At 38.0% G+C, this 14209-nt stretch overlaps 1 protein-coding gene across 2 annotated transcripts in view; it reads left to right on the forward strand.

Moving 5' to 3' along the window:
• Window positions 1–14209, forward strand: part of LOC126470229 (protein vav) — a 170817-nt gene that overhangs the window by 90902 nt on the left and 65706 nt on the right. For both annotated transcript variants that reach the window (XM_050097920.1, XM_050097921.1), the window contains exons 11-12: window positions 1960–2162; window positions 8482–8599. In XM_050097920.1, coding sequence (XP_049953877.1) covers window positions 1960–2162; window positions 8482–8599 — 321 coding nt within the window. The remainder of the gene's footprint in view (window positions 1–1959; window positions 2163–8481; window positions 8600–14209) is intronic.

Raw genomic sequence — 14209 nt, forward strand, 5'->3', positions numbered from 1 at the left:
CCTACGGCACTGCGTAGGATCCTACGGTCTTGGCGTGCATCCGTGCGTCGCTGCGGTCCGGTCCCAGGTCGACGGGCACGTGCACCTTCCGCCGACCACTGGCGACAACATCGATGTACTGTGGAGACCTCACGCCCCACGTGTTGAGCAATTCGGCGGTACGTCCACCCGGCCTCCCGCATGCCCACTATGCGCCCTCGCTCAAAGTCCGTCAACTGCACATATGGTTCACGTCCACGCTGTCGCGGCATGCTACCAGTGTTAAAGACTGCGATGGAGCTCCGTATGCCACGGCAAACTGGCTGACACTGACGGCGGCGGTGCAAAAATGCTGCGCAGCTAGCGCCATTTGACGGCCAACACCGCGGTTCGTGGTGTGTCCGCTGTGCCGTGCATGTGATCATTGCTTGTACAGCCCTCTCGCAGTGTCCGGAGCAAGTATGGTGGGTCTGACACACCGGTGTCAATGTGTTCTTTTTTCCATTTCCAGGAGTGTAGATAGAAAACAACAGCGGACCTACCACACTTCCCTGGGGCACTCCAGATGATACCCTCACCTCCGATGAACACTCACCATCGAGGACAACGTACTGGGTTCTATTACTTAAGAAGTCTTCGAGCCACTCACATATTTGGGAACCAATCCCATATGCTTGTACCTTAGTTAAGAGTCTGCAGTGGGACACCGAGTCATGTACATATTGCAAAAATGAAATTACAAATATTTCCAAAACAACCAGAGAAAATGCATGTGATGATGCTTAGTAGGGATGCCCTGCATACAAACGTTTGGATAAAGACGTGTTTAATGAGAGGAGGACAGGACAGGTGATTGGGTGTGGTGTTGTTGAAGGAATCGCATTGACATTTGCTTGAACTGGCTTAGGAAGACCACTGAGAGCTTAAACCACCTGTACAGCTACATTGCACTGGTACAATCTCCCAGCCTCCTGCAAGGATTGCAGCCTTACTCGGTTGTGTGAAGGATGATTCATTTCTTCGTAAGGCAGGTTTGTATCAGATTCAATGTGGAAATTGTGATAAGTCATTTATATATCAGACAATAGATTCCGTTTGTGAGAGATGTGTACAACACAAAAGATACATGTGCTTACTACAGCCAGGGAAGTTAGCTGTGGCAGAACATTGTATAGATATGGATCATTTGATGAACTACAGTGACATGAAGATTATAACGTTGTAATGAAGTATCAGTTGGAGCAGTAGGATTTGTGCAACTGTGAATGTGAAATTTGATGGATTATTCGTTATGCCACAAGAAGTTAAAAATGTACATATTTCAGTGTGTTTAATTTAATGACTTACATGTTGGCAGTAGAGTTGAAGTGAGGAGTGAGATGCCTGAAATATTTATGTACATCTACTTATTCTCTCCAGCTTATAATCTTGGGGTAGTGTCATTTTCATCTGGAGTTTGGTCCCTCTGTATTCTATTCTAACCTCATTCTTTTCCTCTTAGTATTCATCGCCTTGAAAACAGTCTGTAGAGTTGTATCGTCTTATTCTTTGACATGCAGAGATAACTTCATGCCACAATTACTTCATATGTGCCCATGTAAAACTAAAGTGTTGAAAAGTTTTATTAGTTGACTTTGTTTACAGTTTGCCTTTTATATTCATTGTATATATATAGTCAACAATTCTATTCCATGTAGCCAATTTTTAAAAGCATAATGCATATTTCATGATCAAGATTCAGTCATTATTTATTTAACATATTCTAGTTCTAGTTACACTGCTCAAAATTTCTTGTGTTTCTTAGTATAATTTACTGTAGTATAATATGAGTTTAATATCTTGGAATGATTAGCTTTGAAGACATATTAAAACCTCTCAGGATTAGTCCAAGTAGTATGTTGGTTCCTCAGGAAATAACTCAGTCTTTCAGTTCAGTGTTTGAAGATGCATGTTCTAGATAGAGTATTTTCTTGGTTTCAGGGTGACCTTTATGCTTTTAGGGAGTACCTTTACTTAAGTGAGTACAAAGTTGAAAACACTATTAACCGTGCTATCCTACGGAAAGATTCAAGGTGGAATTACCAGTGGTTTCTTGTTAAAAAAGGTGAACATACTGCCTTTACTATGTACGCTCGCACAGATGATGCTAAAAGGAAGTGCATAAAAGCAATTGAGGAAGCATTGTAAGTACAAAATTTATATTTAAAAATTTGTATAGAAACATTTTGTTACCCTAACCATAACTTGAATATTTCTGCGTGTTATATCAAACATCTCAGACTTAGTGTTATTTACTTATGAAGCAGTTAAATGGCCATTTATAGCATATTCATTTTGTGATGTATCAGCAGTGGAAATGTATTTTCATTTTCTGGCTATAGTCCTCATATTTTTATACATTTCTATCTCACTAACCTTGATAACCTATTTTATACTTGCTGCAGCTCTATACGGAAAATGTGGATGGCCTGTTGTGCTGCTTTACAAATGGTTACCTATTTTGTCCTGAGCATTGTACCCTGCCTTGAGATCTTTCCCGAATTGTGTGTTTACATCTGAATTGTGGTGTATATGCTAGAGCTACAGCAGAAGTATCCTAAAAAAGAAAGAAAACTTTCCATTTCCATCAATTAAGATAGTGCTAAGCCGAATGTAATCGTTTTAGTTCGTAGCTTTGACACATAGCATTTTATTACAAAGCATGGTTTAGAGCATGACAGCAGTTCCCTGCACACTTACTTCACACCTCTAATTGTGTAAGTAGTAAACTCCCCAACCCACAGCCTGCCAGCTCCTCTTCCATGCTTTTTAAAAGCCACTGTGCCATGTTAACACTTGTGGCTTGTTTTCTTTTTAAACATCCTCCCATATACAGGGTGTACATAAAGTCCAGGAACTCTTTCAATTATTTATTACACAAGAACTAAACATTGTACAGATGTCATACATATTGCATTTTGAAGAAAAACTGTGAAAAGTTTTTATTTATTTTTTATGCAAACCATGAGTGACCTGGCAGACTTCAATACAGGAATCGAATTCTTACCATACCCGTTCCAGCATGGCATTGTTGACTGTGGCAGTTGCTTCCCATATTCTCTCTCAGAGCTCTGCTATATCACGTGGTAGAGGTGGTACATACACCAGATCTTTAATGTGTTCCCACAGAAAAAAGTCACACGGAGTGAGATCTGGTGATTGAGGAGGCCATTTCATGAAACAGCTGTCCCGTTTTGTAGCACGGCCGATCCATCGATGCGGCAGCTCCGTGTTTGCGACTAACGCTGACTATTGGCAAATTACCAAACTACGCTGTGGCAGTATACATGGAAAAAAAAAACCACAACTTTCAGGGATTCTTTTCAAAATGACGTATGTATGATATCTGTACAATATTTGGTTCTTGTGCAATAATTGAAAGTGTTCCCAGGCTTTATGTACACCCTGTACATTGCTATGTTTCAGCATTATCTCCATATTCCTGTTCTCATGTTATCTTCCCTCTGCCTCCACTGTTGACTTTAATAACTCAGCGTTCAGCACTCTTTTCCATTAATTGCTTCAAATCCCTATTTTCTCTTCTTTTCTTGTTTCATGAATATTTTTCAACTCTTCTTCCTCATTACTTTCCATGACACATTCTTCTTTCACATATATTATGTTTAGTCTGGCTTTACACTTAATGAATATTTTTTAAATAGTAATTTTCTTGTGCTTCATTGTCCATGCACACAATAGTTCATTTTGATGTGGAACTGGTCAGTTTAAAGTAAGGACAACTTTGGTCTGGGGAATATATTTATCAATGTCTGTGATATTATTTTTACTCTTCATTGCTTGCTTGTCAGCCCTGAAAGCATGGAAGCATTCCACATGCTGAATTTTGACAGATGAAAGCTTTAAATTATCCTTGAAGGAGGACTTGGGCCAACAAAAATAGGGTTTACAATATATCACTTGTAGATGCAGAATGCACAGATTTGCCAGTAATGTGAATGATTGAATAATGCAGAAAAAGACCTTCAGTACTATATATGACCTTCACCATGCAGCATATCTTTTACCACTGAACACTGCATCTTTGTTGTATGTCTAATGGATTATAGTAATGCAGAATTGTTAGCCGAGCAATTGCTTTCTGAAACTGTGTCTAAAAGGTGGTGATAGGAATGTGTGTTTCAGATGTTAGGTTCCAGCCTACCAAGACTGGTAAACCAAGATTAGGTTTGCCACATATTTCTCATCTGTTCCTCCATTTCTTGCCTGCTGATAATGGAAATACGCATATTGTGAAAGGTGGAGGTAACTGCATATTCTTTATAAATCTGGGTTTTTACAATATCTATAACCATTGTTAGGCACTACAGTGGAACATTGTGCATTATGCAGTGATCTTGGCTTAAGCACGAGGATAGCAAACTGGCTGACACCTCTGCGAGGCAACTAATCATATTCTTGATGTAAGCTACATGCCAAGCAGGTGTGTGGCTGTTACAGCAAAGCAATCATTAGTGTTTGACGTCTTGTGCACTTGCCACAACCAGCTGCATTAAACTAGTTGGGACTTCTTTGGTTCTTTCTTAGTCAGCTTCCATTTCCGTAACTATGGGTTGTGTCAACATTTAACCTATAAAATATCATGGACAACTAGCCCTTATGGAAAGCCAAGAATAAAATGTTCTTTACTGACACCTTTCCACAATGTGTTTAAAATAGTTGGAAGAGAAGTTTGATCATGCAGAGAGCTTTCACACTTCTACATCCAGAGGTCTCTTGGAGGTACAGTTATTACAGGGAAATCTGCTGAGAGGTTATCAAATTGCCGAATTTAACAGAAAGCACAACTTCCCAACAAGCTTAGTTAAGCTGTTTGTAGTAGTCTGATTATGATAGAGATGCACACTACCCTAAATTCTAGTAAAGTATCATGCGAAAACATAATACAAATGAACACTGTTGAAAAGCTAGAAGAGTAATGAGAGCTAATTATTGAAGTGAAAGTGAGAAGACAATTAAAACAACTGATTTAATTCTGGTTTGTAATATGTACACCAGTGGTCCCTGAGCACATTAAGATTTAGTTCATGTGCTTCAAAGTGATATTTTATGTGTTGACCCAATCTGGTGCTTTAAATGCCTATAGTCTAGCCACATTAAAGTGGCATGTAAGGAAAAAGGAAATTGTGATGAAGCCTCTTATGGATTGACTTCCTTCCTGGCTCCTCAGTTGTGCTTCATGTGCTCTAAGAACATCTCTGTCTGTCGTAGTGTGTGTCATGTGAATTTGGGGGAAAAAATTATAGCACATCAAAGTGGTAAGATGAATTCCATTAACTGGAGCATAACAAAAGAAAGCAGATTAATTGCACACCTTACAGAAGACTCCATAATGAATTCTTGTGCACACTTTTGAGTACATGAGCTCCTATTTTCATTATTGGTAATAAAAATTAGGTTCAGCTGATCTGTGATTTGCATAGTCACAATACAAGAAAGAAAAATAACTTCCTGTGTAAGAAACAGTGATCATTTTGGTACTTTTATTAATTAGTTCAATTTAGATCACAAATACTTTTATTTTAAGGTACACATTATTAGTTTCAGCTCTTTGGCCACCAACATATCATCTTGATGTCAAACACCAGAGACACTGTGTCTCATCACTGTAATGAAATATACTGTATCATATGTTTAACATCAAGATGATCTGTTGAAAGTCAGTGAACCAAAATTAGTAATGTGTGAAATGATCTAGACGTAATTCATTAAAAAATGTTATGTACTCTATTCAACTAGCTGCCAACCAACATAAAGCAAGAAATTGAGAATCCCCATCAGTTCAAAAGAAAATAATAAAATAAGCTAAAAACATTCCTCATTAGTCATTATCCATGCCTTGTTCAAACTTTCTGATTATCTAGGTTCAAGGGTTGAAAATTTCTGTTAGCTATGTGGTGAGTGGCAACTTTCATAATAAAGCTGCTTGACAAGTATTTCATTTTGTTTTTCTTGTTGTTGTTGTTGTGGTGGTGGTAGTGGTGGTGATGGTGGTGGTGGTGGTCATCAGTCTGAAGACTGGTTTGGGGCACCTCTCCATACTAGTGTACCCTGCACAAGTCACTTCATCTCTAACTACAGCAGCCTTCATCCATTTGAACCTGCTTACTACAGTCGAGGCTTAGCCTTCCTCTACAATTTTTACTGTCCCCACACCTCCCTCCAATACGAAATCAGTTGTTCCTTGATGCCTCAGCATGTTCCTGTCAAGTCACCCCTTCTTTTAGTGAAGTTGTGTCATAAAAGCCTTTTGTCACTGACTTGATTCAGTACCTCCTCAGTGTTTATCCTGTTTACCCATCTAATATTCACTGTTCTTCTGAAGCCCCACATTTTAAAAGTTTCAGCACTTTTCCTGCCTGTGTTATATATATCATCCTTTTTTCAAATCCAAATACGACTACACTCCAGACAAGTACTTTCAGAAAAGACTTTCTGACACTTAAATAATGTTAACTTACTTTTCTCTTCAGAAAAGCTTTCCTTACTGTTGTCATTGTGCATTTTACATCCTCTTTGCACCTGACATAATAAATTATTTTACTGTCCAAACAGCAACACCTTTACCTTATCTAATTCCGCCAGCATCATCTGATTTAATTCAACAACACTACTTCACCTTTGTTTTACAGTTGTTGATATTCATATCATAACTTGTTTTCAGGAAACTATCTATTACATTCAGATATCTTCCAGATCTTTTCCCATCCCTGCCGGAGTTACAGTTACTGGAAAATGATAAGTTTTTATATCTTCTCCCTTAACTTTAATTCAATTTCCAGATTTCTCCTTGGTTATCTTTACTGATTTCTCCTTGTATAGATTGAATAACTAGTAAATATTGTAAATAAACCTCAATTGTTGCATACAGAGGTAGCTATTTTATATAAGTAAATATTAACCTATCATTAGGAGATCAACATCAGCTATTTAACTCGACTCAGGAAATAGTAAACTCTTTTTTTCTTCCAAAGTTATGGCTTTCCTGTTAATTTACTACATTACATTTATTGTTAGTACAGTGCACATAGGTTCCTCTGAAAGGGCACGGCCGACTTCCTTCCCCATCCTTCCCTAATCCGATGAGACCGATGACCACGCTGTCTGGTCTCCTTCCCCAAACCAACCAATCAACCAGTGCACATAATAAGTTTCTAAGAGTCGCTTCCTTTTCTTTATGTATATCTCCGAAGATTCTCGATTTTAATGTGTCCCCTGAAGCACAACGTGTGAATGGGTGGGTGGGTGGATGCGTGGATGGATGGGTGGCAATACAACTACTATCATTAATGTCATCAGATTCAGTTGTTAGGATACCAGCAAAGAAGGTCTGTGTGTGGACACTTCCCAGGAATGTAGTGCTAGCTGCAACATCTGTGCTTACAAGTACAGTTGAAATGAAATGTCATGTGGCTAGGGCCTCCTGTCGGGTAGATCGTTCACCTGGTGCAAGTCTTTTGAGTTGACGCCACTTCGGCTACTTGCATGTCGATGAGAATGAGGTGATGATGATTAGGACAACACAACACCCAGTCCTTGAGCAGAAACGATCTCCGACCCAGCCAGGAATCTAACCTGGGCCCCTTGGCATTACATTCCGTCATGCTGACTACGCAGGTACCAGGGCGGACTGCAAGTACAGTTGCCACATCTGTGCTTGCAAGTACAGCGGCAAAAGTGCTCTTTGTTTAAAATCTGAAATCTTCTTCAGACAAACTACAAAGGTAATAGATATCAGTAGTGCACATAAGGCCACGCCTTCCCAACAGATACTCCCATGGGGCCCAGCTAATAACCTGTTGCATGCCAAATCATATCTTTCTTAACTGAGGGTTGTTCTGTGTCACTTGTCCTTAGTTACTATATTGCTTGCATACTTCAGTGAATATTGTTTGTTTTGATGGTGGATTATTGTGTGTTTCAAACATTGTTAATGGTGGTGTAATCATGTGGACTGCATGTGGGACTCTGAGTGTGATTTGTTGTTCACCGGCTTTTTATAGGTTCCAGATAAATGTTTCAAATTCTTTTACTGTATTCATATCCTGACTGAAATTAGTGGACCACTTGTCAAAATTAACACCCAAATCGGCTTGAGAGTATTGGGAAGGAAATCCTCTCAATATAACATCTTTAAAACAATAATTTAAGTAAAAGCTCTATTTAAACCAGAATTTAAGTGTGTTTCAGGCCACTAAAGATACCTAAATAAATTAAGGTGCTCGTGTCTGGAAAAACAAAATTTGTGTTATTCAGTTGCATATGGGCAGACATTTGTTAATATAACCTTCTGACCAAGTTTTGTCTAAACAGAAAATTGCTACAAGTAACAGACCATGACAGATATTATTTTCATTGGTTTTTTGCTGTAAATTTTATTGAAAATATGGTGATCCACCATATTCCTTATCTTCACAGCAGTTCTTTGCATCTGGCTTGTTTCAGGGATAATATTGAACCAAGCGTTTGCAAAAGCACAGACCATAAATTTCTAATGCACTCATTTGATCGACCATCATCGTGCAATCATTGTAGTAAATTTTTGAAAGGAATGATTTTTCAGGTAAGTAGAAGAATTGTTTTTCATGGTGTTGTAATAAAGCTTGACTTTCCCCGCAATTCTTGAAAAAACTAAATTTCTTATACCTAATTAGTTCCTCTTAAATATAAGTAGAATCAATAAGATGTAAGGCAAATAAATTCTCATAATATTAACTCTCAAAAGCCTTTCTGCATGCTGTATTTTATGTATGATAAGCCAATGTATAATGCATTAAAACCTTTTTTATCATTAGCTGCTAAATATGTCTGTTTCCAAATCTTATGGTACACACTGTGAGAATAATCACATTCTTTTCTCATGCTGTGTGGCCAGCTATCATAGAAGTAAGTCATCTTGTTTAATGTACTGCATGATGTGTTCCTACACCTTGGATTCAAAAGTTAATTACATAATAAATTCATTTTACTCTTTTGACTGTAGGTTGTATCCCAACTCCACCCCACTGCATAAGAGGAAAGTGCAACCACACCATTGTGAAGGGGTATCTTGCCCTACTAAGATTTGTGTACAAAAGTGTCAATTATGCATTGATTAGGTTATTTTACCTCCCCATCAAACTTGTTTGATGCAATAGTTTGTATGTCACAAACTGCCTAAAATTTACTGCTGATTATATTGTGATGTGTATAATGTGTGGCACAAGCCTTTATGTTTCTATTTCTCATTACAAAACACACAGCTGAGACAGCAAAATAATGTATGTATTGCTGCAATAACTAAATAGCCAGTGAATTGTTGCAGTTTGTGTACTGATGCATTTTATTTAATGGTGCTCCAAATTTAAGAAAAAGACTAATGTTGGAAGGTGTAAGAAAAGAATAGCATAGATATTGAAAAACTGAAAAAAATTTACAAGCCCACTACATACCGAAACCAGTCTCTCTTAACATTCATACTATTCCTTCTATTATTCCATTTTCATTATGTGTAAATGGATGGTGTGGGGGTAAGTGCACAGTATTTTCTTTCTGTTGTAGAACTAGTTTGTGGGATTTAACAATTTCTCATGGGATAAACACAACTCCTTTTTTTCCCCAGGTTTCTTGTCAGTTTAGATTGCTCATAAGTTCCGTGGATACTTGTCATTATTTGAAACTCTATTACCAGTATTTCTGCATATTGAGTAGTTGCATTTGATAAGAATGTGACAAGTTAATACAGTATTTAGAACAAAATTATATGCTTTATAGAACATTTCATTTGGTAATGAATTCCAGTGTCCCAGTGTACTCCTTCAGTATTTGGTATATGCAAAAATCTTCTTGTACTGTTCTACTCTTTCCTTCAACGAATTGTAATGATGTGGATGGTACCATTCACTTGTCCTTGGCATTGAAATTAAATATTACTGTGCATTTTTATTTAGTGGAGTATATTTCTCTAGTTTTAAGACACTGTATTGGATTTTACACGTAACAGCATTTTTTCAAACTTAAACTTCTGGTGCTGGAGCATTTTTCACATAATATTATTACGTTTCTGAATAATTTCATATCCTGTAAACAATGTGACATTTCACTTGGTGAGACCAACTAGTCAATCAAATAGCCTCTCAGCATTGTCAGTAGTGTTGATCTCCTTGGAAACGTGCTTGCAGAACAAAAAAATTCCCAGTCATATTCCTGATCAAGCCAGATGAGATTTAATGAACAAATCATGTTTTTATTAAATATCTTCCATGATATTTGATTGAGCATAAGGTTAATGGCTGCTGCTGTGTTTTATGGACTATAAGATGGACCTTAATTTTTAAGCAATTTTTTTAAAAAACAACATTTTATTATTATTATTATTATTATTATTATTATGAGATTGCAAAGCCAGACTAAAAAAAAACTTCTTGGTGTATAAAACCAAATTGACCCTTAAAATCCCAGAAAGTCGCCATCTGAACCTTTTTCTTCGTCCTCTTCCTCCCAATCATCATTGTTGTCGTCTTCACTGCCATCAAGGACGGTACTTATGCCGCACTTCTTGAAAGATTTCACAATAATTTCTTCTATCACTCTAGACCACAACAGTTTTATCCGCTGACATACTTGTTTGATTGTAGGTGGTTTTAAAGCTCCCTTCAGTATGAATTGATGTTGGGTTCCATTTGCCATCCATTTGTTCCATTCATCTCTCACATACACTTTAAATGGTTTATTTATCGAGACATGAAGAGGTTGCAATTGTGAAGTTACTCCTCGCAGAATAACAGCAAGCTCTTTATTTCCTTGTCTCAATTTCTGTTTCACAGAATTTTTCAAATTACTACTAAACTGATCCAGCCCAAGAAGAGAACTCTTCTCTATAAAGCACCTTTCCTTCTCTCCCACTCTCTGATAATCCATAATTTCACACCAGCCTCGTCCATCCAGCACTTGTCATGTACATGAACAACAACATCTGGCGCAATTTGGGAGGTTTTGGCATTGTTTTCAATATATCATCTTCTGATTGTGGCCCCACAAATCACTTTCAACTTAAGTCCACTGGCATCATAATTTTCAGTGGTGCATCATAGGATAGACAGTGTTCTGGGTTAGTGATAGTGGGGTGGGAGGAGAAAGTGTTAGCAAGCTTGTGAATCACTGCAACTCACGTTCGACGCACTGGTGCACTGCTGCTGCCAGTTGAATCCATTGTTGCCAGATAGAGATGTGTTCCCCCAGCATATATGACCCTTTATAAGATTGGCGGGAATTTTAAATCAAACACTGGACATTTTTATATTAATTTCGTGTATAATACACTCCTGAATTTTGAAGAAAAAAGTGCTTCTTATAGTCCGGCAGGTAGAACCCTGTACATAATTATATAGGGACCTGAAAATGCAGCACATATTTTTGGTAAAATTAGCATACATTTCTGGCGAAATTAGCATATATTTTTGGTGAAATAAGCATCTTTGTTGATAAATGATTGGAAGTATAAATTTAAAAGTTTGCGATGGTATATTCCTGAGGACAAAATTGATAGGAAAAAATGTGATTAGCGATAAAATAACAACAATAATAATAAAAGGGAGCAATTCATTTTTATTCTAAAGGTGGGAATTTAAGGAGATGGGACCTGGATAAACTAAAAGAACCAGAGGTTGTACAGAGATTCAGGGAGAGCATAAGGGAGCAATTGACAGGAATGGGGGAAATAAATACAGTAGAAGAAGAATGGGTAGCTTTGAGGGATGAAGTAGTGAAGGCAGCAGAGGATCAAGTAGGTAAAAAGACGAGGGCTAGTAGAAATCCTTGGGTAACAGAAGAAATATTGAATTTAATTGATGAAAGGAGAAAATATAAAAATGCAGTAAGTGAAACAGGCAAAAAGGAATACAAACGTCTCAAAAATGAGATCGACAGGAAGTGCAAAATGGCTAAGCAGGGATGGCTAGAGGACAAATGTAAGGATGTAGAGGCCTATCTCACTAGGGGTAAGATAGATACCGCCTACAGGAAAATTAAAGAGACCTTTGGAGATAAGAGAACGACTTGTATGAATATCAAGAGCTCAGACGGAAACCCAGTTCTAAGCAAAGAAGGGAAAGCAGAAAGGTGGAAGGAGTATATAGAGGGTCTATACAAGGGCGATGTACTTGAGGACAATATTATGGAAATGGAAGAGGATGTAGATGAAGATGAAATGGGAGATACGATACTGCGTGAAGAGTTTGACAGAGCACTGAAAGACCTGAGTCGAAACAAGGCCCCCGGAGTAGACAATATTCCATTGGAACTACTGACGGCCGTGGGAGAGCCAGTCCTGACAAAACTCTACCATCTGGTGAGCAAGATGTATGAAACAGGCGAAATACCCTCAGACTTCAAGAAGAATATAATAATTCCAATCCCAAAGAAAGCAGGTGTTGACAGATGTGAAAATTACCAAACTATCAGCTTAATAAGTCACAGCTGCAAAATACTAACACGAATTCTTTACAGACGAATGGAAAAACTAGTAGAAGCCAACCTCGGGGAAGATCAGTTTGGATTCCGTAGAAACACTGGAACACGTGAGGCAATACTGACCTTACGACTTATCTTAGAAGAAAGATTAAGGAAAGGCAAACCTACGTTTCTAGCATTTGTAGACTTAGAGAAAGCTTTTGACAATGTTGACTGGAATACTCTCTTTCAAATTCTAAAGGTGGCAGGGGTAAAATACAGGGAGCGAAAGGCTATTTACAATTTGTACAGAAACCAAATGGCAGTTATAAGAGTCGAGGGACATGAAAGGGAAGCAGTGGTTGGGAAGGGAGTAAGACAGGGTTGTTGCCTCTCCCCGATGTTGTTCAATCTGTATATTGAGCAAGCAGTAAAGGAAACAAAAGAAAAATTCGGAGTAGGTATTAAAATTCATGGAGAAGAAATAAAAACTTTGAGGTTCGCCGATGACATTGTAATTCTGTCAGATACAGCAAAGGCTTTGGAAGAGCAGTTGAATGGAATGGACAGTGTCTTGAAAGGAGGATATAAGATGAACATCAACAAAAGCAAAACAAGGATAATGGAATGTAGTCTAATTAAGTCGGGTGATGCTGAGGGAATTAGATTAGGAAATGAGGCACTTAAAGTAGTAAAGGAGTTTTGCTATTTGGGGAGCAAAATAACTGATGATGGTCGAAGTAGAGAGGATATAAAATGTAGACTGGCAATGGCAAGGAAAGCATTTCTGAAGAAGAGAAATTTGTTAACATCCAGTATTGATTTAAGTGTCAGGAAGTCATTTCTGAAAGTATTCGTATGGAGTGTAGCCATGTATGGAAGTGAAACATGGACGATAAATAGTTTGGACAAGAAGAGAATAGAAGCTTTCGAAATGTGGTGCTACAGAAGAATGCTGAAGATTAGATGGGTAGATCACATAACTAATGAGGAAGTATTGAATAGGATTGGGGAGAAGAGAAGTTTGTGGCACAACTTGACCAGAAGAAGGGATCGGTTGGTAGGACATGTTCTGAGGCATCAAGGGATCACCAATTTAGTATTGGAGGGCAGCGTGGAGGGTAAAAATCGTAGAGGGAGACCAAGAGATGAATACACTAAGCAGATTCAGAAGGATGTAGGTTGCAGTAGGTACTGGGAGATGAAAAAGCTTGCACAGGATAGAGTAGCATGGAGAGCTGCATCAAACCAGTCTCAGGACTGAAGACCACAACAACAACAACATCATTTTTTGAGAGGAATAGTTGTGTCTGCAAGAACTTTTAACAGTTTTTTTCCCCCCCCCCACTGAAACAGTCCTTCCTTGTTTTCTTCTTTTGGTTCCAGTTAGATTTTTAGCAAATTATTGTTTCCGTTGTGAAGAGGCAGCATTTTCTTGCAGTGTGCTTCTCTGTCTTAAGGAATTTCTCAACATTATATTTCTATTCCCACCTAGTTCAGGAATTACAAAATCTGCAGAACACTGATTTCAAAGCTGCAGCATATAAGCCTTGATTATTTTAGAGTCCTCTTGTGGACAGTGTGCCCCCTACTTGACAATGCTGCAGATAGAACCAAAAGGTACTTGAAGTAGAAATAAAACTTTAAATAACTATTCACACTTTACAGAAAAACTCTCAGCATGGTCGTTATAATCCGGACTTTACAACATATCAGGTGGTTGTGACAGTAAACGAACGTGCCT

Source organism: Schistocerca serialis, chromosome 3, assembly GCF_023864345.2.
Source record: "Schistocerca serialis cubense isolate TAMUIC-IGC-003099 chromosome 3, iqSchSeri2.2, whole genome shotgun sequence".
Taxonomy (NCBI): Eukaryota; Metazoa; Arthropoda; class Insecta; order Orthoptera; family Acrididae; genus Schistocerca; species Schistocerca serialis.